At 58.6% G+C, this 23278-nt stretch overlaps 1 protein-coding gene across 4 annotated transcripts in view; it reads left to right on the forward strand.

Moving 5' to 3' along the window:
- The window catches only part of COL13A1 (collagen type XIII alpha 1 chain), a 145139-nt gene that overhangs the window by 85339 nt on the left and 36522 nt on the right, over positions 1 to 23278 (forward strand). For 2 of the 4 annotated variants that reach the window (XM_043596520.1, XM_043596521.1), the window contains exons 11-20: positions 107 to 133; positions 230 to 256; positions 1052 to 1078; positions 2902 to 2958; positions 7676 to 7783; positions 10134 to 10160; positions 10791 to 10826; positions 20246 to 20290; positions 21157 to 21189; positions 21923 to 21949. In XM_043596520.1, the coding sequence (XP_043452455.1) occupies positions 107 to 133; positions 230 to 256; positions 1052 to 1078; positions 2902 to 2958; positions 7676 to 7783; positions 10134 to 10160; positions 10791 to 10826; positions 20246 to 20290; positions 21157 to 21189; positions 21923 to 21949 (414 nt within the window). Of the gene's footprint in view, positions 1 to 106; positions 134 to 229; positions 257 to 1051; positions 1079 to 2901; positions 2959 to 4056; positions 4123 to 7675; positions 7784 to 10133; positions 10161 to 10790; positions 10827 to 20245; positions 20291 to 21156; positions 21190 to 21922; positions 21950 to 23278 lie in introns of all 4 variants that reach the window. The other 2 variants (XM_043596523.1, XM_043596522.1) reach the window with 2 other exon arrangements.

A 23278-nucleotide genomic window follows, 5' to 3' on the forward strand; every position in this document is an offset into this window, starting at 1 on the left:
CCACCTGGGGGCCCCGGGTCCTAGCTCGATCCCCACCCAGGCCCGCATCCCTGAACCCGCCCACCCTCTGGGCACCCACTGACCTGTGTGTGTTTCCTCCCCGCAGGGCCTGATGGGTCCCCGAGGACAGCCGGTTAGTACCTGGCCCTAAGGGCCCCCAGCGGGGAGGCTTCGGGCCCCCGTGGCCTCAGCTTCACTTTCTAACTCTGTCGTTTCCGTCTCTTCCTAGGGACCTCAAGGACAAAAAGGAGAAAAGGTAAGCCTGATGGAAATTTTCCAGAACTTTCATCTCAGGAAACAGCGCCCCCGCCCCCCATGTTAGAAAGCAGTCCAGAGCGGCTATTTTCAAACGTTAGCAGAACGGGGGCATCCCCGGGGATGCTGCGGTGTGTGAGAGAGAAGAGAGAAGCTGCCTTTGGGAGGTGTTTCCTCGGTGGGAGGGGTGGCCCGGAGCCCGGCCTTTCTCAGACTCCCCTGCCCGCCCGCCCGCCACCCCCAAGTGCTTCCTGATGCGCCGCCGTGAGCTCTAGGATTTTGAGGTGTCAGTTTGCAAACTGGCTTGGCTCCCTTCCTGGCTGCCCACATTCTCCACCTCCTTACGTTTCTGCTGGAGGCTCTGCTGGGCTTGCCTCAGGCGAATGGCACAGGAGCCTGGCACCCCCACCTCAGAGAAGGCATCTCCGAGGGCCCCGTGGCCCCCAGCCCTCTTGGTGTCTGGAGTTCCCATCCACGGGCTCTTGCTCAGGGGCCACTGGGGGGACGCACCCAGAGCATCGACCTTTCTGGAAGATACCTGCAGCCAGGCAAGGAGCATAACTCCGGAGTGCGGTCGTGGCACGTGGGATATGGCAGCGGAATCCTGCCTGGGGTCCGTGGGGCCAGAGCCAGGCAGGCCCTTGGGGCTTCTTCTCTGCTGCCAGCCAGGGGCGAGGGAGGGAGTTGGTCCAGGAACAGAGCAGAGCCGGTGGGTCATGAGCATGTGGGGGGGACCCCTGAGGGCACGATTCCCCCTAAAAGTGCCTAACGCCAGCCTCTTCTCTCCCTTCCCCAGGGTCAGTGTGGAGAGTACCCACATAGGGTAAGTGAACCCCTAAAACTGAGCCTCCCTGGGGCACAGCCCCCTGCTCAGCCTCACCTCCTTGGGCCCCCAGCACCTACAGAGGTTGGGGAACACTCAGCAGCCCGCGCGGTGGCCGTGGGGATGGCTGGCCCCCAGGAAGGCGCCCAGGGGTCAGCGGTGTGTTTGTACAGAGCTGGTCTCCAGCGCCCATGTTTTACCCCCCCACCCCACCCGGGTGTGTCTTTGTATGTTTGTCCCTGTGCTGGAGGGCCTGCCAGCCTTCCGGCATGTTTGTGTCTGGAACTCCGGGCGTCCAGCCCTGCGTCTCCTCCGCACATCACCTCCTCCGTGAGGCTGTGCAGCTTGTGCAAGTGTGCATGTGTGTGTGGCTGAGTGCGTGTGTCTGGCGGCCCGCCCGGGCTGAATCAGAGGGACTTTTGGGTTAGTCATTATTTCAGATGACCCCAACCTCAGTGGTGGGAGACAACTGGGAGCTGGCCGCATCGATTCAAGGATAAAATCTCCGCTGTGCCTCCTTAGGAACAGAGGAGGCCCTCTCCGAGCAGGGTGGGGATTTCTGAGCTGGGAGGGTCTCCCAATCGCCCCCCCACGCCCCAGCTCCTTCCTTTTCCTTGCTCTGCCCCTGAATACAGAGCCCAAAGCCTGCTGCAGCCCATTAGGAAGCTTCAAATGGGTGCACTGATGGCAGGGGGTCATTCCTGGGACAGGGAGGGCAGAGATGTGTGCCCTCCATCGAGGGCCCCGGTGAGCTGGGACCAGAAAAACGCCACTCTCGAATCCCAGTGGTGGGAGTCGGGAGGGCTAGCATCTTTAGGTGCCCATCCCTGTGCCCTGGGCCTTATGGTGCCCAGAAACACACACACACACACACACACACACACACACAGTGTGGTTTCCCTGGCTGCCCAGCCCCACGGGGCAAGGGGACTGAGGGACTGCAGACAAGCACAAGTCAGGCTCGGAGTCCGTCTGGCTCCAGAAGGCCACTGGAAGGGCCTCACTAGCAGTGGTCAGCCACCCGGACTCTGACCCCTGGGTTCCTGGGCCTGGGAGGGGGTCCACAACATGGGCAGCTGGGCCGGGCCCGGGCAGGGGGCACAGGCCGGTAGCAGCACAGACAGAACTAGCCCGTCAGCGGCATGATCTCCAGGGACGTGGGGGCCCTGGTGTTCCGGCCAGCCTGATCCTGATACAATAATAGAAAGTCAGCTGTGTTTATTTGAAACGATGGGCTCACAGGATTGTTATGTTACCCGAAAGAAAGACAGCATCCCCCAGCACCAAAGACAACAGGGCAGCAGACGCTTTGGCAGTGTTTCCTTAGTGAACGTGTGGGGGTGGAGGTGGGGGAGGGCTCTCTGCCCCTCAACCGAAGACAAGAAGAGGGAGAGAGCAGTCATAGAAGGCTCCAGAAGCACCTTGGCCACGGAGTGCAGCAAGCCAATGACGATGGCAGTGTAGGGCACAAGTCAGGCCGGGAGGAGAGTGGATTTGGTTGGGGGCTCAGCTGACGGACAGGGGGAGGCAGCTGGAAGTTTATCTGGACGTGGGCAGGAAAGCAGGGGGCATCTAGGGAGAGTGCTCTGGTGGTTCTCCGAGGGGTTTGCAGGCATGGTGGGGTGGCAGGCCTCCAGGCCCACAAGATAATGGGGGACCTGGGCTGGTCCCTGCCCCGGTTCCAGCCTGCAGCATCCCAGGGAGGGAGGGAGGGGAGGGGTGGAGTGCCCTGGGGCGGGGAGCAGGGCCCCTGGTGTGTGTGGACCTCAGCCCTCACGCCCCTATCACCCTGTCTCTGCCACCTCGGTCCCCTCCCATACCAGGAGCACCCGAGCGGCACTTTTTCGTCTCTGCGCTCCAGTCAGATCATTACCCTGAAGGTTTGTGGATTCTGGAAGGACTCTGGGCCCCTCTCTGCTGAGAGGCTCCCTGGACGCAGAGCCCAACATTGCACGTCCCCAGACCCCACAGTGGGAGGTGGCTGGGCTCTCGGGGCGGCCGCAGTCCCTCCAGGCAGCAGTGACCTAGAAGGGCCACAGCTGGGCTCCCCTTCTCAGCCCAGGGAGCCCCCACTTCTTAACACTCATCCCGGGGGCTTCGTGTGAGTGAAAATGCCTTCAGAAACGAGAGGTCAATTATGTGCCATCTTTGCTGTCACACAGGTTCTGACCACTTCCTGAAGCCATGGGGTGCTCAGTTTTGATTGGTAGGGAGACGGAATGCAACGAGAATTTCCAGAAATGAAAATCACATCAGATAATGTGATGGAGAGTTGCCTCCCCCCAAAAGCGGTTGAACATGCTGGAGACATCTTTGCCCAGCCTTTATTTTCCAAACCCACCGGCCCCCGGGGCGGGGGGGGGGGCGGGGGGGGAGACCTCAGTAGCACTTAGCCTGCGCCCACACCAGCCACACCCTCGGTCGGCTCAGCCCCTGGGAGCCCAACTTGGCACGGCCCCTGACCGTCCTCCCCAGATTTGCTGACACCAGCCCTTCTCGTTCGACCCAGAGGTTGCCACAGACCAGCTTGGCTTCGAGTACCAATGTAGCCAGTCCCGTGGCTCCCCACCGGAGCCTCTGTGTGCTCCACCCTTGGCCAGACAGCCCCGATCCACCCCCAGGGACAGGAAGGGACAGCAGTGCAATGGTGGGCTGTGTGTCACGAGGCCTCTACGGCCCAGCCGAAGAGGCCCACTCTCCCGGGCCGGGGGTGCTGCTGGCCAAACCCCCGAGGGCCGCTGCCCTTCGGGGATGCTGTGCCATTTAAGGGCAAGCTCGGTGCTGCACCCCACGAGCCGCGAGAGGGCCCCGTCCACACCTTCCCTCACTGTGCCTCATGCTCACTAATCACTCTTCTCTCTTCCTCTCCTCCCCTCCCACTTGGCCACCCTGCCTTCCTGGCGACATTCGGCATCCTTCTGAACATCTGCGATCTTTGGCCTTTGCCCTCTGGCCTTCCAACTCATCTTTCTCCTCAGCTGCTGCCTCTCCTCAATTCAGTGCGACTGGCTCCACCCCCAGTCATAAAAAGGCGGACCTTCCAGGTAGACACCTTCCCTTTGTCGAGACCACGAGTGGCTTCCCCAGGGGCTTGGCGGGTCTCCCGGCCCCGACGGGCCAGCGGGGACGATGGACTAAGCCAGAACCTCACTCTACTTCAGTTACATTCGATTAGACAAAGACGGACCCACGAATGTCATGGATGCAGAAATACACAACACCCAAGCCCAGGAGATCCACAACTGTCACACACCTCTGTTCCTCATAACAGTCACCAGCGACAGCCACCACTGGGCCTGTGCGTTGTACAGATGTGACTTCATTTACTTCTTTCGGCAGTTGTATGACTTAGGCATGATCATCCCTAGTTATTACTATTACTATTGTTATTATTATTATAAGGAAGTCACGGTTCGGAGATAGTAAGTTAGTTGCCCAAGGTCAAGCAGCCAGTCACTTACAGAGCACCCAGCTTCTCGGACTCTCATTAGCTGTGGGCTTTGGGGCAAATTGCTTAACCTTTCTGTGCCTCAGGTGTTCATTTGTAAAGCGAGGATAATAGCCGTTCCTACTGCGCGCGGGGGTATTGTGTGTGCAAAGCACTCGGCATTGCTCCTCGCATTGTTTCAGTGCTATGATTCAATCGAGGCTCTGAGAAGTAAATTTGTGCCCAAGGTCACGCAAACAGCCAGTGGCAGAATGGGAGCCCGGCAACCGGGTCTTCAGACCCCACCCACCCGGCTCGCTCAGTTGGACCCACACCCTTTATATTTAGAAATGGATCACTTAGCGCCTGATCGCTTGTAACCTGAGTCTGAGGAGTGAGGGAATTTGGAGGGGGGATGTGGCCCACGACCAACAGGTGTAATGGCTATGAGCAACTGCTTCCTTCTTCCTGCCTTGTGAACCCAAGGCGGCTGGGAGAGGACCAGGTGACCAAGAACGGAAAACAAGAGACCACAGAGCCAGGGATCCAGGCAGAAGCATTGCAGCTTGATTCCAGGCCAGGCAGCCCGCGGCTGCCGCTGATGCCCCTGGCCTTCCTCACGCTGGGCAGGAGCTACCCCCAAGGCCGTGGGCCTGCTGGACGTGGCAGGGCTCTGAGATGCTCCCTGAAAGCCTGACGGCAGGGCCTGGAGCCACCATCTGGCCATACGCAGGAGTCACGAGCCCAGAGGCCAGCGTGTTGAGGCACCTGGCTGCACGAGGCTGAAAACTCACTCCAATTAACAACTAAAAATACAGAGGGACACGTGATGCATGTGCCACCCGAGCCCACATATCCCATTACAGCGGCCAAATCCTCGAGAGTCTCCATGTGCTCCCAAGGCTTACTCCAAGCGTGACTCTTCAAGGGGCCCCCCGGCCACTCAGAGAGGCACCAGGCCCACCCCTCTGTCACCCCCCCCGCACCCCAATGGCAGACCCCATTCCAGAAGAGCTGTCTTGCTGTCAGAATGGCCATTCGCCTCAACCCCCGAGAGCCACCTCCTGGCCTCTGTTGCTTTAGCTGCTGTAGGCTGAGCCCTCGCCGGGCCCCAGGCACTGCTGTAAGAATGCCACACGGATTAGCTCGTGTAATGTCACACCAGTCACCCGCCAGGGCGGGTGCCATCATCGTCATCCCCATCTCACAGATGAAGAAATTGAGAGGGGCCCAGGCTTCGATCCAGGCCACTGCGTGTTACTGCCTCCCTTTTCAAGAGCAGGGCGCGGGTGAGCCAGAACTTTCTGTGCTGCCCTGACCTGGTTTCCGGAGTAGGGAGGGAAGAACGGGGGCCTCTCCTCTGCCTGCCGCAGGTTTTGCCCGGAGAATAAGATTTTTATGCTGTCGGCCCTCATGGGACATAGAAAGGCTTGTCCATTTCCTATCGATAAACCAGTATTGATTTTACAGGCTCTGTAAGAGGCTTAAACGTTGGGTCTAACATCTGCTGACAGAGGACACTGTATGAAATACGATGTGCTTAGCAGATGGCGTTGGAGGTCACTTCCAAAGTGCAGAAAGTTGGACAGTGAGTCGTTTTTTCTGGGGGGGGGGGGGGATGCTTATTTGGAATGAATAAGAATAGTCCGGAGTTCCAAGTTTGGGTCCTGGCTCCCCACTGAATTCTCCACGTGGCCTCCGCCAGGGAGTTCCACTTCTCCGAGCCCGTTTTCTCTTCTGCAAAACGCGACTTGTGACCCATCGCTGCCCCTGCCTCCTCCACCATGGACGTTCCGCGCCCTCCAGCGGCTTCTCAGAGCGGGCAGCAGGACGAAACCCCGGGTCATCTGCGCCAGCACATCCCGGCCAAGGGAGGTTGAAGCAGGTGCTGCTAGGATCCCACAGTCCTCCTTCTGAAGCTGGGCGCCCCCACCCGTACTCATCATTTCCTCCTGTGGGAATTGCCGAGAGCACACTGAAGCCGCACCTCCGGCCGCCTGTGTCCCCCTGCATCCCAGCCTGGAGCTCTCGCACGCCTGCCCGGCCATCTGCAGGGATGGGCTCCCTCTCACAGGAGCTGGGCCCAGATGGTCCGTGGGGAGGTCGCTTAGAAAATAATATGACAGCATCGGTCTAGATCTAGGATGATTCGGCTTGGCCCCCAGTCCCATGATCTGGGTCACATGGCCAGGCTCTCTCCTCCTCCTGAGGGGGACCCGATGCCACCCCTAGCTCCCTGGGCCCTCGGTCCACCCTGGGCACAGGGACGGTGGGTGACAAAGGCTGGGCTCAGAGCAGCTGACTGAGGAGTAGGGGTGGGGCAAAAGAACACTAACCGAGACCCATACAGGCATAAAGCACTTTACGGTTTCAAAACTCAACCAAGTTCAGGGTTGCCAGCTCAATTGTCCTATGAAGCCAGGCACAGATCATGTAGGTGACAGAAGCAGGCCTCACGCAGAAAGGATGGGGGAAGGGAAACCCAGGCCACCTGGACCCCGGGCTCGGTCCGTGATCACCCGCAGGAATGTGGGCCTCGAGGGACAGGGCTCTCCCTGTGCCATCAGAAGCCCCCAGCCCAAATGTTTTACATAAAATCACTTACCCAGTTGTTTAGTGAGCCACACCAACTTCTGCGGCCTGTGACCTAAGGCCCTCCTTTGACCGTCCCAGTCAGACAATCAGACAGCAAAATCCTGCAGCAGGAAACGGAAGCAGGAATGTACTGCTCTCCTTCGATGCCCGGCGGGTGGGTGTAGAGAGAGGATGTGACCGTTCACATGGAGGGAGGAGCCGAGGCAGGCCAGGCTGAGGACCACCTGGGCTGGACCCCGGCCATCTGACCAGGCCGGAAATATGCTCGAGGTCAGGTGGGGTCTTCTCGCTCAGTCCTCTGCCTCTGGTCCCGGCAGGGCTCCTGCTCGGGGGGCCAGCCGCTCGTGTGGCAGATCCTCTCTGGACCCCTCCTCTTGGGAGCCTAATGTCTTGGCCGTCTCCTTGCTGCCACTGGTCCCTGCATGCAGTCACCACCACGGCATCATCACCGTCACGCCCCACCGCCTTCCCACCAGAGCCCACGATAGGGCCCTCACCGGGTGCATGGCACTGGGGCGGGAGCTGTTCCCCAGCCCTGAGGGTCTCCCTCTAACTCTCATTTCCACCAATCTCAGGGCGAACAGGGCCAGGCCGGTATCCAAGGACCACCGGGGCCACCAGGCCCCCCTGGACCAAGCGGACCCCTGGGGCCCCCGGGACTGCCAGGGCCCATGGGGCCACCCGTAAGTATCTCCTTCCTCTCTCTACCACCTCCTCTCCCAAGGTTTGTCCCAAGAATTCTCTGGAAGCATCCCAACTTTGCATAACTGACAAGAATCTGGGTCCCCACCTAACAGGCAGAAACACCTTGGCAAGGCCATTGGACGTAGGCGGGTCACGCAAGAAGCTACCCATCCCTGCCCAGCTCAACTGTTGAACTCTGGTTCTGAACACCCAGCTCCTGGGGCCAGGCCTCAATTCCAGTCATTGCCTTCCAGGCAGGAAATCACTAAGAGGTTGCCCCTTTCCCAGCCTCGGCAGAGACCAGCTTGGAAAGAAAGTTCCCAGGGCCACCTTTGAAGGCTGTCCCCTGACCCCTGGGCTTAGAAAAACCTGAGTTGGGGGCAGTGGGTTCTGAAGAAGGTAGCTAAGGGCCATCTGACCACCCGGCACCCTAATGAATATGCCTTTGCTGCTGTATGTGGGTTTTGCACCCCTGGGCCGCCTTCCAGCCAATCTGGATGTCTGGTAAGCCAGGGGGACCCTGAATCAAGCCTGAGGATTGGATCGCTGCTGTAGCCAAGGGAGGTCAACAGGTGCCCCCTCCAGACCAGACCACGCTCAGGCAGTAGGTCAAGCCACCAAGGTTTCCAAGCCTTGGTCAAGACCCCGCTCTCCTGGCCTATTTAATGCAACAGAGAACCAGGGCAGAATAACCTGGACTTCTTTGCGGAAAATGGGTCCTCTCAGTCTTCGAGCGAAGACTAAGGCCATATGTTTCTGAAGGGACGGGGTTAAAGGCAACATCTGTTCAACATGGTTTATTCACATGATTGAAAGAAACCTTTATCCTTCTTATGACAAAAGCATCATACATTCATGGAGAAAAATTTCGAAGATGGACAAAGTGTTTTAAAGCATCTATTTTGCCCCATGCATAGAGTTCTCCGTTATTAACATTTCGGAGGGCCCTTCCATTTTTCTCCTTAGACATAGCGGCACTCACGCATTGTCCAGGTCCGCAAGTATGCTGAATAATGTAACGGTTTGTGTCCTCTTATGTTTTTTACTTAATATCATAAACCACTCCCTTTCCTACGGCCGAAGTCCCCCGTGATGTGGATCTTAGGGCTGCTGCTGGGCCTATTTACGAATAGTTAATGAGTTCCTTCTGTAATATATAGCCTTGACCATAAATGTGTGTGTGCATCTCTGATTCTTTCGCTGCAACCGATTCCCAGAGGTGGGGAATTGCTAGGTCAGCGATGTCCCTGCCAAATAGTCCTCGATGACAGCAGCTACTTTCCAGGTCACTCGGCCACAAACCTGGGCCCCCCAGCTGCTCTTGCCACCGATGCCGAGGTCCGGTGTAGCTGAGGTTGCTACCAATGCCGGGCAACAGCCCTGGCCGCCCAGGGCACCCAGCTTGGCACCTCAGCAATGTGGAAACCTAGCTTGCCAGCTCTCCCGCCCAGCTTGACCTCCACAATAGATTTTAAATATTTCTGTTTTGAACCCCGGGGAGAAATATTAGTCTCACTTCTATGGGTTTGGAGATGGGAAAATGGAAAACCTGAAAGGAAGTGAAATTTAGGGACCTGAACCCAACCCAGCCAAGAAAACCAACAAAGTACTCAAAATCCACTTCTTTGAGGACCCCTACCCCCCTGCCCCCCCAAACGTATTGGGTTTCTACTCACTGGACCCAAGCCAGATGGTTTTCTTTGTTAGGTTGTTTATAAAGAAGAAAAACCAGGAAGCATGTTTTGAAACCAATTGAAACAGACCAGATTTGGGCATCTTGGTTTTCTTCAGCCCACGTTTGCCGCCCACACCTATGCCCCAGACCACAGTGGAGCCACAGCCTTCCTTCGCCTCTCCCTTGGGCTCCCGCAGGCCCTGGGCCCACACCACCTCCCCACAGCTGACTGCCGTGGTCACAGCGCCCTGGGGCAGAAGGAGACAGAAGGCTCTTCAGGAGGCTGACAGGGCCAAAGAAAGGCAAAACCAAGGCTCTGTTGGGCAAGGTCGGCTTCCCAGGGAGGGGTCCCAATTAGGAGGCGGGTGGGCGGAGACCTGGACCAAACCACACTGTCAAATTAGCAGGATGCCTATTTTCCAGTGGGCGGGCCCAGCAGAGATGCCCACGGTGCCCACATGGCACCAAAGAGGCCCTCGAGCCTGTCGTCCCCGTGTGCCCTCGGCAGGTTTCAGATACCGGTCCAGGATCTTCTAGACCCGCTCCCTAGCACATCCAGAACTCATTATCGCTGCTCGGGCCCTCCCCTGGCCCGGCCTCCACTGCGCACACGCCTAACCTGCAATGTCTCCCTGCAGAGCCCATCTCCACTCACCTTGCTCTTGCTTCCACAGGGCTTACCTGGGCCTCCAGGACCAAAGGTGAGGGCCCTTTGGGGTGACACACTGAATGGGTGGGAGCGCTGTCTGCGGGGGGAGACTCAGCGCCTAAGGCTGCCGAGTAAGTTGCTGAGAGGGACCTCAGTGAGGGACGGATCACGCCTGGCTCGCTCCCAAAGCGCCACTCCCCTCTTGGGAATTGCCTGGGTCCCCTAGGCATTGCACACTTTTGTGTGCAGGCACGATGACGAATATGGGAGCCGCGGCCCCACCCTCCGAGGAGCTTAGAGTCTGGCTGGAAACTCCAGGTTGATGCCCGGGGCACTGTCACAACGTCCCAATAAAAGAGCGATTCACCTGGAGTCAGAACCGGAAGGGACCTGCAGGGTCATCGGGTTTCTAGTGAGACCTTGTGTGGAGGCCCAAAGTGTCAAACAGACTCTCCCTCTGAAGCCGGGGACCCCGGGGCTCTGGGGACAAGAAGTCGCAAAGCACTGACCGTGCCCAACCACGTCGCACGTGTGTTTCAGAGGAAGCAGAGCTATTGATCCAGGGTTGGCTGGAAGTCGGGAGGATTCGCAGTCGTTGAGAAGAGGAAGGGCAATGTGAGGGCGACAGTGCGAGCCAGAATTTGGGAAAGTCCCACTAACGGTCTTCTCTTTGTTTTCCCAGGGAGACCCAGGAATCCAGGGTTACCACGGCCGAAAGGTAAGGAGGAGTGGGAGGGGGAGGGAAGGATCTTACCTCCCGCCCCCCCTAGTAACCCAAGTGGGTCTTCACCATGACGCATGCGGGGTCAGGACTTGTGCCCATGCGTGTTTGCACACACGCTTGCCCAGTGTGAGCCTCACACTTGTGAGGTTGGCTGGACAGGAGTTTGCGTCTCCACTGGGGGGAGGAGGAGGCTCAGAGGGGCAAGACCTTAGGTGATGAGTGGCCCAGCCAGACCTCAGACTCAGGTGGGTCCCCTACCACCAACTGGGGCCCTGTATCTGTACCAAGGCAGTCAGGTTCTCACTGGCCCCCTGAGGGCCTGGTAAATGGGAACAGATTACCAGGGCCCGCCCTGGGCAGAGCTCCAGGCTGAGCATGGTGGGGAATATGGAGGTGGGGTCCCAACCCCGCTCTCTGGCAACTTGCAGTCCAGAGAGACAGAGATTCCTGTACAAATAATCCTGGTGAAGGCAGGTTGTGCTAAGCTACCATCACAAAGCACTGTGTGAATATGGGTAGTGGGGTAGAGAGATTCATCCCAGGCTGGGAGGAGTTTGGGAAGCCTTCGGGGAGAAAACAGCCTGTGAGCTCAATCTTGGTGAGTGGGTGGGCGTATTGGTTATCCGTAGCTGTGTAGCAAACCGTCCCAAACGTCCTGGCTTCAAGTGGTAATTTATTTCTCACTCTGGTTCTGTGGGTTGGCCATCTGGGAGTTCTGCTGGTCTCCTCTGGGCTCGCTCGGGCCGTTGCGTTAGATGATGGGTGGAAAGGCCAGAGAGGCCAAGACGGTCTCATCCACACGTTTGGGGGTTGGTGCTGGCCGTGGTCTGGGTGTCTCTGTTCTCCCCCGTGTGGCGTTTCAGCCATCGGCAGGCTACACAGGTTTTCTTACAGCATGGCAGGCCCAGGGCAGTGTTCAAACCCGCAAATATTGAGAGCACAAGAGCTTTTCCAAAGCGGTCAAGACATCACACTTTCTGCTATCCTATTGGTCAGAGGAAGTCACGTGGCTAAGTCACGCGCATGAGTGGGGTGCTGGAGGACACGCCGCCTCCACTTCTTGTGGAAGGAATAGCAAAGCATCCATGGCCGTTTTTAATCCACCACGGTGATCCTTCAACCAGCAGATCTGAAGGGACATGGCACTTTAGACAGGGAGACAAGTTGAGCAAAGGCCCAGGGGCAGTCATTACAATAACGATAATAACTTACAAATAATGTTAATAATAGTCACCACTTACTGAATGCCTACCATGTGCCCAGGCTGTCCTTCAATGTGACCTGCGTTATTTCTAATCCTAAAACCATGCTGCGAGGCTGGTACTATTCTTTTTTTCTTTTTTTTAAATGCTTATTTATTTTTGAGAGAGAGAGAGAGAGAGCAGGGGAGGGGCAGAGAGAGAGGGAGACAGGATCTGAAACGGGCTCTGGGCTGACAGCAGCGAGCCTGACGCGGAGCTCGAACTCATGAACCATGAGATCGTGACCTGAGCCAAAGTCGGACACTTAACCGGCTGAGCCGCCCAGGCACCCTGAGGCCGGTGCTATTCTCCTGTTTAACAAATGACACTGAGGCTTGCCCAAAGTGTCATGGCTTCTCAGGGACAGAGCAGGAACTCCAGCCCAGGCCTGGGTCCTTCCCGTGGTACCACCTGCCACAAGGAGCCTCATGCAGCCCTCTAGACCCAGCACCAGGAGAAGGAAGGACGCAGGAAGGAGAGGGAGAACGAGAAGGGGGAGGGACTTGGGAACGGGAAAGATTGCTCTGGAGAAGCACATTCCTCACACTCTATAATCGGGCGGCTGCCATCACCGCACTGTTTTATGGGAGCTTGGCGGGGGGGGCAGGGGGCCAAAATGGCAAGACCTGAGAGACCTTTAATTAGTTCTGCACAAACTGAGAAATTTGTGTTGTGTCAGGAAGTGGAAATTATAGCCTCTGCGGTTGCTTCCATCCACACACACAGGCTTACAAAATTTGCTGCCTCCTGGTTCCGTGCAGGCAGCCAGAAGTTCCCCCAGAGTCACCGCGATGCCAGCGGCGGGGAAACCGTGTGCCACGGCAGGCATCTGCATCCGCGGGCCCACTGGAAATCTGGCTCATCCAGAAAGGAGCTTGGGGGTCTATTTTTCTGAGGAGGGAGCAGCCTCAGCTCAGGGCCAGGGTGTCAAGGGACTCTCAAGAGGCTACAAGTGCCCATCCCACTGCCCCAGACCCACTGGGGCCGTGGGTGTCTCGAGCCAGTGACCACCATATTCAGGCAAAAGTTTGCTTCCCGTCGGAGCGCCGAGACAAGGATGCTGGTGCCCAGGGACAGGTGTCCGGGGGCTTCCCATCTCTAGTTTAGCCAAAGTTCACGTGCTCCCTATCCCACCGGTCCCGACCATGGCCCGTTAGAGCTCTGTATCCCCCCGCGTACAGATGAGAAGTTCAGAGAAGTCAGTCCTTTGCCCAAGGTTGCACGGCTGCCGAAAGATCATGCTGGAATCGGAGGCCAGGTCTCATGAGTCCAGGCCCAGGGGCCAGTCTTCTGGCCCAGACACAGAAGTGAGTGTCTACTCAGAGGGTGTCGGCCTAGGCTAAGCTAGCTGTGCACGGGCTGTCCTCCCTGTGCCTTCCCTGGAATGTGGAGGCTTATCCCCCGAACTCCTTCTTTGTCTATCTATCTATTCTCTCTTTTCCTCTCTCCTCCCCTCCGTACTTGAAAGGGGGCGTGCAGAGGAGACAGCTGGGTGCTGGTAACAGGCACCCACCCCAGCACCCAGGGAGGAGTGAGCGCTGGCGGTGGGAGCACCATACCGGGGCAGAGGCCATAGGACGGCCCCTGTGTTTCAGGTGCAAGGGGAACCCATGGGGTAACCGACAGACCCACGTCTGCTTCAATTCTCTGTCCTGGCGACCTGATACACAGGCAGGGAGCCTTTCTTTCAACATGGGTGGAACTGAACTCTTAGCAAAGATGTTTCGTGGCCTGCAGAGTTTGCTAATGATCAGTTCTGCCCACCACCGCCACCCCTGGGCGGCTGGACCAGGCCTGGCATCCCTCTCAGTGACCAGCCAGGCCAGCAGGCAGTCTCCTTCCCTAGCTCCTTAGGATCAAAGCCCAGCAGGCCCCATGCTGCCCCCACCCCGCTCGGGACCAGCCATGCTGCCTAGACACTGTGAGTATTATCGTGTACCCATGTGGTACCGATTTGATCCAAATTTATGACCACTGATCTACTTTAAATGTGTCGTACGATGCAACGTGTGTTTAAAACATTGCAACCTTGGCTCTCTCTCAAGGGGATCGACGGGTGTTGTCAGACGGTATGTAGATCACAAAACCTGGTGAGAGCCTCTCTCTAAGCGTGTCGGAGCTGGTCCATCTGACCCGGCAGCAGGGGGTGCACTGGCGCGGGGCGGTCAGCGGTAAGCCTTGGGGTCTGCATGAAGGACCAGGACTGAGGCACACAGTCCCTCCCCGCAGGCTAGGGGCTGTGCGTTTTCAGATCAGGGGAGGCAGGCTGGGACGGCCCCCTGCTAGAGCAGCCTCCAACTGCGGTCACTCCTTGCGGAGGCCGTGGGGCTCCCAAGGGACATCAGCTGGACCCTAAGGTGGGATGTCTAGGGCGCTGGGATGAGGGCGAGAGGAACAGACGCTCTCCTACCCGGTCCAAGTTGGGCCCCCGCCGTACGGCCACGCCCGCCGGCCCTTCCCACACTCCTTCAATCCTTCTCCAACAGGGTGTGATCATCCTGGTCTGCCAGTCACAGCAGGGGGCCGTGTGGGTGGACACATTTCTGTAGAGGGACCGCTAGTATCATTAAGCTGCCTTACCGGGTCTTTTCAACACGCCAGGCTTCGTACGTGGCACTTTGCATACATCATGTTCCTGGATCCCTATAGCAACCCTGTGAGGAAGGTTTTATTCTTAACCCTAACTTACAGATGAGCAAACTGAGGCCCAAAGAGGTGAGTTCCAGAAGGTCCACAGGCAGGAAGTAGTAACCCAGTTCTGTCTGTTCCCCGCGTCTTTGCCATCCTTGCTCTGAATGACTTTACTACCTGGGCCTTATGGCAGGGCGGTGGGGGGCAGGGGTGGGGGGTGGCCATGATTTCCAGTAGGCCCTCCTCCCCCAGAAGGAAGACGGGTGGGGGTGGGCTGATCTCCTTCCCATGAGAAAAGGCTGTGGCTGGATTCAGGCCTTTCTCTGAGCTTCCCAGGCTCTCTGCGAGCAGAACTCGGGGGCCTTGGTGCATTTCGGTCAAAGAGCCCAGGAAGTGGAGCACTTTGTCCATTGGCCTTGATTCCTCCCCGCCCCGAATGATTGCCCCAAGCAGTTAGCATGGTACCAGGCCTTCAGTAAAACCAGGAGAAGGCAGCTTGTCTCAGGGCCCCACCACAGCTATGCCTGAGACCCCCCCTCCGCACCCCTGTGGCTCTCAGAGGGCCTGAGCAACCCCAGGCTCCACAGGGCACTCACGTGCAGCCCCGGGCTCCATGCCGAGGGCAGCCGTGGCTGCAGGAGCCTTCTGGGGTGGGGACAGCACTTTCTTTCACAACCATGAAATCCCAGTGGGAACATCCAGACTGTTTCAGTTAAAGCAGATCAGGGATCCCCGACATAGGCCTCAGATCTGAGGCCTCGTGGGGACTGGGAGTCTCACCCCGCCGGCCTCCAGCCCCTAGCCTGTGCTCTCTGGGCCCTGTTTCTCCCACACTCCAAAGTCCACAGATTAATTAGAGCTGACTTTTCTTTTTGGAGCTAACTACAAAATCAACCGATCTCAAATCGAGATTACAAGCCAGCCGCCCTTCCAAAACCCTGGCCTTCAATGGGGCGCCTGACCCCGGTAATTCCCAAGATCACTTCCTGCCGGTCCTAATTACCGGAGGGCCTGGCATCCCCCTGGTTCCAGGCCTCTCCTGTCTGGAGCTGGCTAGGGCAGCGAAGAAGGAAATGAGCTGCCTTTTCCTGGAAGGGAGTCCTAGGAACCCTTTAGAGGAAAGAGAGACATTAGCCCTCCTCACCCAGCTTTCCCAGCCCGGGAAAGGGCCCTGGGCCAGGCCCGAGGCCTGAGCCGCCTGCTGGCCTCCCCCCACACACCCCCACCTCCTCCCTTCCCTGCAGCCTTCCACTCCCCACACTCAGACAGGCCTTCCTCCTCCCTGCAGAGAACAAAGAGTCTGTGTGTGGAGCTGCTCTGCCCGGGCCCTCCCGCCCTCCGGCTGCAGAGGGAGCTTCACGCTAGGGAGGTCCCTGCATCACCCCACACTCCTCTGGCCTGACCTGCGCTTGGCTGGGAGCTGACCTTGAAGCCCCCCACCTCCCTCCAGCCCATGTCTTCTTGCCAAGTCCCTGCCCCGCTTGTTCAACAAGCAGTAAATCACCATTTAAGAGGCCGCTCCCACGGGACAGGAGCGTGGCCATTTTGTGCTCCAAGGAGCCGGCTTTTATCCTGTCGTCTCAGTAAATGATGGGTCCCTCCACCTGGAAGTGGGGACCAGAAAAGAAACCCTACTGATGCTACAAGGTGCTCCTGTACAAGGCCCAGCTGGAGAGTCAGTGGCCTCATAAAAGTCAGGGCTAGGGCAGGCCTTCAAGGTCATTGCAGGCAGCCCCTGCTCTACCCACCTGTGCTCACCCAGAGCTTTCTAAGCCACAGTGACTGGAATCTACCCCTTCCCGGCCAGCAACCGGGCATTGGTTCTTGACAGCCTCTTGGGTCAAGAGCCAGCCTCCCAAGTGGTGGGATGTCCCGGCCTGGGGGTCCCTGGCCTGTTCCCACTGCAGCCTGTGCCATCCATGCTTTGTGCACCTGGGGCAAGACTTGGGGTGCCCGCCTCCGCAGCTGCAGGGTGGCCCAGCAGGGGTCTCCAGGAGCCCGCTGGGGGAGCTCCTGGGGCCCCCTGGGAAGACAAGAGAAGGCAAATATAGAGGAGTTCAATTGGGGATCTTGGACTTGGACACACTTTGAGGACTCCCTCCGCACCCGAGGTGAAGACACTAGTCAGTTAGTGAATCGAAATTTAGCACAATTCCAAACTTAAACCTTTTGAAGGGGAATACTTTTAATTGGAAAGAAGGAGCTTGTAAATCTGCCCCCACAAAGACACACGGAGGGGAAAAACTGTGGGAACAAAGGTGTCGTGGTCCCCCTTTTAGCGATAGCCCCCAGAAGCTCGCTTCTCACTCCCTGCAAACAGGTGCCCTTGCCCACAGCCACCCTGAAGTCCTTGACAATGACTCACCCCTGTCTCACCTCACAGATCCAGGAATCAGTGCTTCCTAGAGTAGGGCCAGGCCAGTCCCCAGGGCAGAGGTCAGGCTGGGGTAGACCCGGCCTGATGAGAGGGGAACAAGCCTGCAGGGTGGGGTCAGCGGGGGGTGCCCCTGCTTCCTGCCCAGCAGAGGGGTGGGAGTGAGGGAGGCCTGAGAAGGGGATCAAGGGAGCCTGGGTCGCCTGCAGAATTAAAAGACTTGACCCAGAGGGGAGGGAAGGGGCAAAGGTCAGCCACGCTAACGAGGAGGGCTGCCTCCTTAGGCTCCAAGGGGCCCAGATTTCCCTGGAGTGGATGGTTTTGTCCTTTCATACGAGCTGGCACGGGCTGAAGACAACCCCAATTAGCCAGAAACCTTCACTCGCTGGTGTCACTGCTTCTGCTGAGGTTGGAGACAGAAGCCCAGAGGCGGGGTTTGGGCAGACCCGCCACCCCCCTTCTTGAAGCATCAGCAGGTGTCCCCCCCACCTCCGGATAGGAGGGAAAGAAAGCAGAGACCCACTAAGACCCCTCCTAGACCAGCATTTTCCCCCCACAGCTAAACTCTCACCTCCACAGCCTCGTTCTGGAGATGCCAACAGAGCCAGGGGCCCCTCCCCAGCTCTGACCTCTCGCCCCACTGAAGGCCTCACCTAGGCAGGGCTGGGGGGGATTGGAGAAAGCGGGTGGGGCAGGGGTGGGTGGGAGATCTCCAGTCTAACTCACGTTGCAGGTGAGGATCCTGGACCCAGAGAGGGAAGGTGGCTTACCCAGGGTCACACAGCCTTTCCTGACTCCCAGCCGGTTTCCCCAGATCGGGGTGGGAAGAGGCTGGCGGGGGCATTAAGGAAAGGCCGAGGGAAGGACAAGGGAAGAAGGGCTGAATAGTCAGAGACACCCAAGCCGATCTCCCACCTGTGCCTCCCCACACCTGGTGTCTTAGGGCCAGTTGGAATGTTAGCAGGAGATCCTGGTTCTTTGAAGGAAAGGATGACAGGGGCCCTCAGCTGGCGCTACTGCGGGGAACGGGCTCTGACACCATCATGGTCACAAGGGCCAGTTTTCTGACGAGGTCCTGTGGCACCCTCTGCTGGCCACAGAGCAGACCTGTGCTGGCAGGTGGGGCCCTACCCAGCTCTTCCCTCTGGGTCATGCCTGTGGTCAAAGACCCAGCCCCCCAGTGAGCTACCCAATGAGCCCCCCAATGAGTTGACCCGCTCACCCCTATGAGGCACAGACCTGAGGGGCCTCCAGCAGAGAGGGACTTTAGAATCAGCCCATCTGATGCTTGGGGTCAGCTTAGAGAAATGGGTACCTGGGCTTTGGCAGACAAAAGACCTGTGTTCCAATCCCTGCTCTGCACGACCTTGGCGATCATACCTGGCCTCTCTCTCTGAGTCAGTTTGCTCACCTGGGAAACAGGAATAGCATCAATTCCCACGCCAGAGAAGAGTCTTGGAGATTGAATACAGGGAAGCTGGAAAGCACTTAGCCCCATGCCAGACACAAGGCAGGCACAGTAAATGGCCCAGAAGAGGGATTTCCCGGAACTCGGTGGCTGGGGCAGACCTGGGGCGCTGACCCGTCTGCTGTGTTCACTTCCCGAGTGCAGCTCCGCTGACCTTGCCTGTGGTTCATGGGTCCTGGTGGGCCAGGGTGAGGAAGGGCTCCTGCGTTCGGAGCTAAAGATTCCGGGCCTGTTGCAGAATACAGAGACTTAGGCCAAAGAGGATGGAGGTGAACCATCCCAGGCAGACACTGGCCGTGCGTGCAAATTACAGATGCACAGTGGTCCCTACCACGCTGAAGAGCCAGCACTGGGTTATGGCACATAGCAAAAGCCTTCACAGAGGACGTGGCATGTGACCAGCTCCCCCCCCAACCCCGGCGGCTGTTTTGAAGTGGCGAGAGTTATTGTCCAGCCTGTGCACTGGGGAGCTTAGCCGGAGGCCCAGTCATGCAGGACAGAGGTTGGAAGACGTTCTAGCTTTGGCGAGCAGAAGGGTGGGCAGGACTTCCCAGAAGATAGCAGAGACGGGGTGAGGGCAGCGGAAAAGACGGGGGCCAGGTGGGGCCAGGTCATCCCTCGCCCGGAAGCCTGTGTGGGAACTGCAGCCTGGCCCGAAGGCCACAGCTCTTGAGACCCGAGTGGGGAGGCTGGGCCGGGACAGGGTCTGTCAGGGCCCCGCGTTGCCCTCCAAAGCCTTCAGATGTGCTCAGAGGCATGCAGCTGCCGCAGGCTCGTGGCTGTCACCTGTCACTGCTCGGCATTCAGAGCCCTGGCCGGGGCTTCATCTCGGGTTCAGCTCATGGAGACAGGAGCTGCCTTCCTTCCTCTCCTGAGCACCCCCACCCCCGACTTCACTGACCCAGTAGGTGAGTCTTGACTCATCGTCTCCGCTTGACCTCCATTTGTCACTGGCTGTCATCTCCAGCCCCATCTACCTCCTGTCCTTCCTGAGCTCACAGCCCGGCCCCACAGGTGTGGCATTTTCACAGGGAAGGTCAAAGAAGCTGAGGAGAAAGACAGGACGCTGCTGAGATAGTAGAGCAAACCCCACAGTGTCCTGAAGCCACAGCCCCCTCGGGGCCTCTGGATGGGTTCCTGGCGCAACCCTGCCTCCACCCACAGTCTCCGCCCCCAAACCAAGGCCCACCCTCCGCCACGCCCTCTGGAGGAGTTAGACCCCAGGAGGCCGGGAGGAAGTGGCCCAGCCAGCAGGCACCAGAAAATAGGGCCAGAAGGGCCAGGGGGGACCTGGAGGGAGGGGACACCGGTGATGGCCAAGCAGCCCCTTCCACCCATGGCCCTGTTGCACTGAGCTCCGAGCCAGCAGGCCACCTGGCTGGTGGCAGATCTTGAATAGCTCCCCCCGCAGCCCCCTCAGGACTCAGACTCGGCTGGTGAGCCCCGTCTCGCTGGGCGCCTTTCTTGCACCGTGATCTGCGCTCTGGGACTTGGGCCCTTCCGTGAGTTCACGTGGCCTGTGGTGGCCGCCGGTGGTGGCAGGTCCTCCAAGCTCAGCGTGAGCTGCACGGCCGTCCCGGGCTTCCAGACCAACCAGGATGGACGCCTCGTTGACATCCTTGCAGGCCATGCTTCAAGGGCCCAGGGCCTCAGGCGAGTCAGGCCCTCTCCTCAGCGTTTCTTCTGTTTCTTCCTTCAGGGAGAACGAGGCATGCCGGGGATGCCGGGCAAACACGGAGCCAAGGTACGTGCCCCTCACCCCATCCCAGGCAGCCCCTGCCTGAGCCCCAGCTCTCTCTCCCAAGCCCTGGGACACCTCGGAGGCCCCACTCCTCCTGCCCATGTGCCACTGTGAAGACGTGAAGGCGGGTACATATCTCCCCAGCCCTCTCCCCTTGCTGTGCCAGCCTGTTCTTCCCGTGAGCCGACACTCACCAGTGCCCTGACGTGGCCAGGCCACCTCCTGGGCATCTCTGGGTCGTTACAAAGCTTCCCGGGTCACCCCAGCCCTGGCTGCAGTCCCACGCGGGGGGTAGGGACTCCCTAAAAATCACCTCCACTTGGGATTTACTGAGGGGTGCCTTTGGCGGCCTGTTTACCTCCAAGTGGTTGGTCCTGGGCTGATGTGGAAATGGGGTTCGCTCCCAGTTGCTCCTCAGTCCATGAGGGCACAGGCCCAGAGAGCTCTCTGTGAGAAGAGCCCCACTTGCAGGCTCAGGGGTCAAATCAGCCACGTCCCATTCTCCCCTGCCGCGCGGCTCTCCCTTCCACCCTCCTTCCTTCCCATCTCCTCTTCCTCCTCCTTTCCTGTCCCACGGAAGCCCTCCCCACATTGCATCCCAGAGAGACCCCCATCTGGGTCCCCCTGGGCCCCCTGAGCAGGAGGCTGGGAAGCCTGGGTAGCTCACCGGCACAGAGCCTCCTCCTTCCTCGGGGCCTGCTCTCCCTGTGCCACACTCAGCCACCCACCCCTGCTGAGGGTCTGGACAGCGGGCAGAAGCCAGTGGTCTGGCTCCACATCCCCCTCAAGGGGAGGCCGGGAGGCGGGCCGCTCCCTCCGTGCCTGTCCCAACTGCGGAAAGTCACCACGCCTTCTCTTCTCTCTGCCAGGGGGCTCCCGGAATCACCGTGGCGGGGATGAAGGTCGGTGGAACGTTGTCGCTCAACACACGAGGGGCAGGATGGGGGGAAAGGGGAGAGGAAGACAGAATCGGGCCTGCAGAGACTCAGTGGGATGGCCGCTGGACCAAGGAGGGGGCAGACAGGATTCGGAAACACTTCTCTTAAGGCCACATTTAGGCCCTTATGCACAACTTGAGCAAGAGAGGCTTAGCTAAGCCTTGCAAAGTATGTAGCGAAGGTTTACCAGCCTCAGCTAAAGGTCTCACCCCCCTGCCGGCGTGCAAGGGAACCCAGCGTTTTCCTTCGTCCCTCAGAATTCAGCAGCTGTGTGCTTGCCAAGCTTCAGAGCAGGGAACAGGAGACCTTCTCCCGAACCCCACCCGAGCCACCCGTTGGGTTGGTAGGCGGATGGTTGCGGACCCCCGAAGCACAAATGTAGATCTCCCGGCAGGTCCACTCCCAGGGGGCACCTTGTCCAAAGCCAACGCCCGTTCCTTCCCCTCCCTCCACCTGGGGTGCCTCGCTGGCATTCACATTGCCACATCGCCACCGAGGGGAAGGGTACGGAATCGTCCGGGAGGCCTCCTTTGGCCTGGGACCTGAGGCCTAGGCAGAGGAAAGCCGTGGGCTGGCCAGATGCTTCACCTACCCCATGAGTACCTTTGCTTAATGGCTCCTACACTAGTTTGCTCGCTCTCTCTCTCTCTCTCTCCCTCATCTCTTTACCTGAGTCTTCTTTTTTTTTTCCACACAGGGTGAGCCGGGGACCCCAGGAGCCAAGGTACTGATACAGAGGGAATGTTCTGGGCTGCACGGAGCATCAAGCATGGGGTGGAGGTGACAGTGGCTGCTGTTGTTATGCTCCTGGTCCCCCTGAGGCTGACCCGGAGCTGGGGACCTGGCTGAGTGGAGGACGGCCCACCCAGGAGGGGCCTGCTGGGCAGGATTGCCTCCCACTCCCTGCATTTTGGTCTGGGAAGCTCGGATAGCTTGCCTACACACCAGCTCCAGCAGGCAGTAACTATTGTCCCCTGTGCCTGCAGGGCTCTGTCTCTCTTGTCTGGGACTGTAAGAGACGTAACATGAAAAAAGCTTCCATGGTCAGATATGTTTGGGAAATACAGATGTAAAAACTATTTCACAGGTTGCTTTACTGCAGGCCTTCTCAGAACCTTTAAGATGCCGTATGTGTGTTGGGAAGCTCTAAAACTGTAACTTCTGGTGCAGCATTTTCCAAAATTTCTTTTGACTAGATCATCCTTTTTTTTAAGAGGAACATCTTATGGGACTAGTATTCTGGAAACACTGGTTTATGATCACTGTCCACCATACCCCTCACCACCCCCATCCTCTTATCAGTGACTTTCTCTTCTTACCCCAAAGGGAGACCCAGGAGCAGCAGGGAAGCCAGGGCCCCCAGGTTTGCCGGGGAAGAGGGGGCAGAGGGTAGGATATTGTGTCTTTGAGTGTGTGTCCCCTCCATCCTGGCCTCTGCTGGTCTCCCACTCCCTGCCCCACCCCCATGGCTGGTGTGCTGCCTGCGGTGTGCTGGGGGGGTGCATGTGTCCCCAGAAAGAGGGAGTGCCGGGATGGCCCCGGCAAAGCTTCAGAAATCCTGCACTCGGGAGCACACCCTCCCTCCTTGAAAGTGTTGGTGACCCAGGAGGAAAGACCAGCAGAAGGAAGGCCTTCCCCCTCCCCTCCATCCCCCAGGACCTCGTGGGGCAGCACCTGTATCATTTCCCTTCAGACTCGGCCTGTGGCAGGGCAGACCCCAGTTAAGGCACATCCCAGGCACGGCCCAGGCAAAGCAGGGCCTGCTGGGGCCCCAGGACTCCCTTCCCTCCCAGCACGTGGGCCCTTACCCGGCATTCCTCTCCTCCCTGGAGCAGCTTCAGGCTATTTTGTCACTCGGCTTCTATGCGCCATCAGGTGGCAAGGGGAGGCCACCTGAAGACTTGGTGCAGCACCTTCTGTGGCTCCAGTGGCAAAAATCATCGAGACATCTGGCGAATTATGACCCCCGGGGCCCTCAGTGTGGATTATTACCTAGGAGAACCAGCAGCCACGGGGCTGTGGAGAACGCGCCCTCTAGCGTTGGCCTGCAGGG

This window comes from Prionailurus bengalensis, chromosome D2 (assembly GCF_016509475.1).
Source record: "Prionailurus bengalensis isolate Pbe53 chromosome D2, Fcat_Pben_1.1_paternal_pri, whole genome shotgun sequence".
NCBI lineage: Eukaryota > Metazoa > Chordata > Mammalia > Carnivora > Felidae > Prionailurus > Prionailurus bengalensis.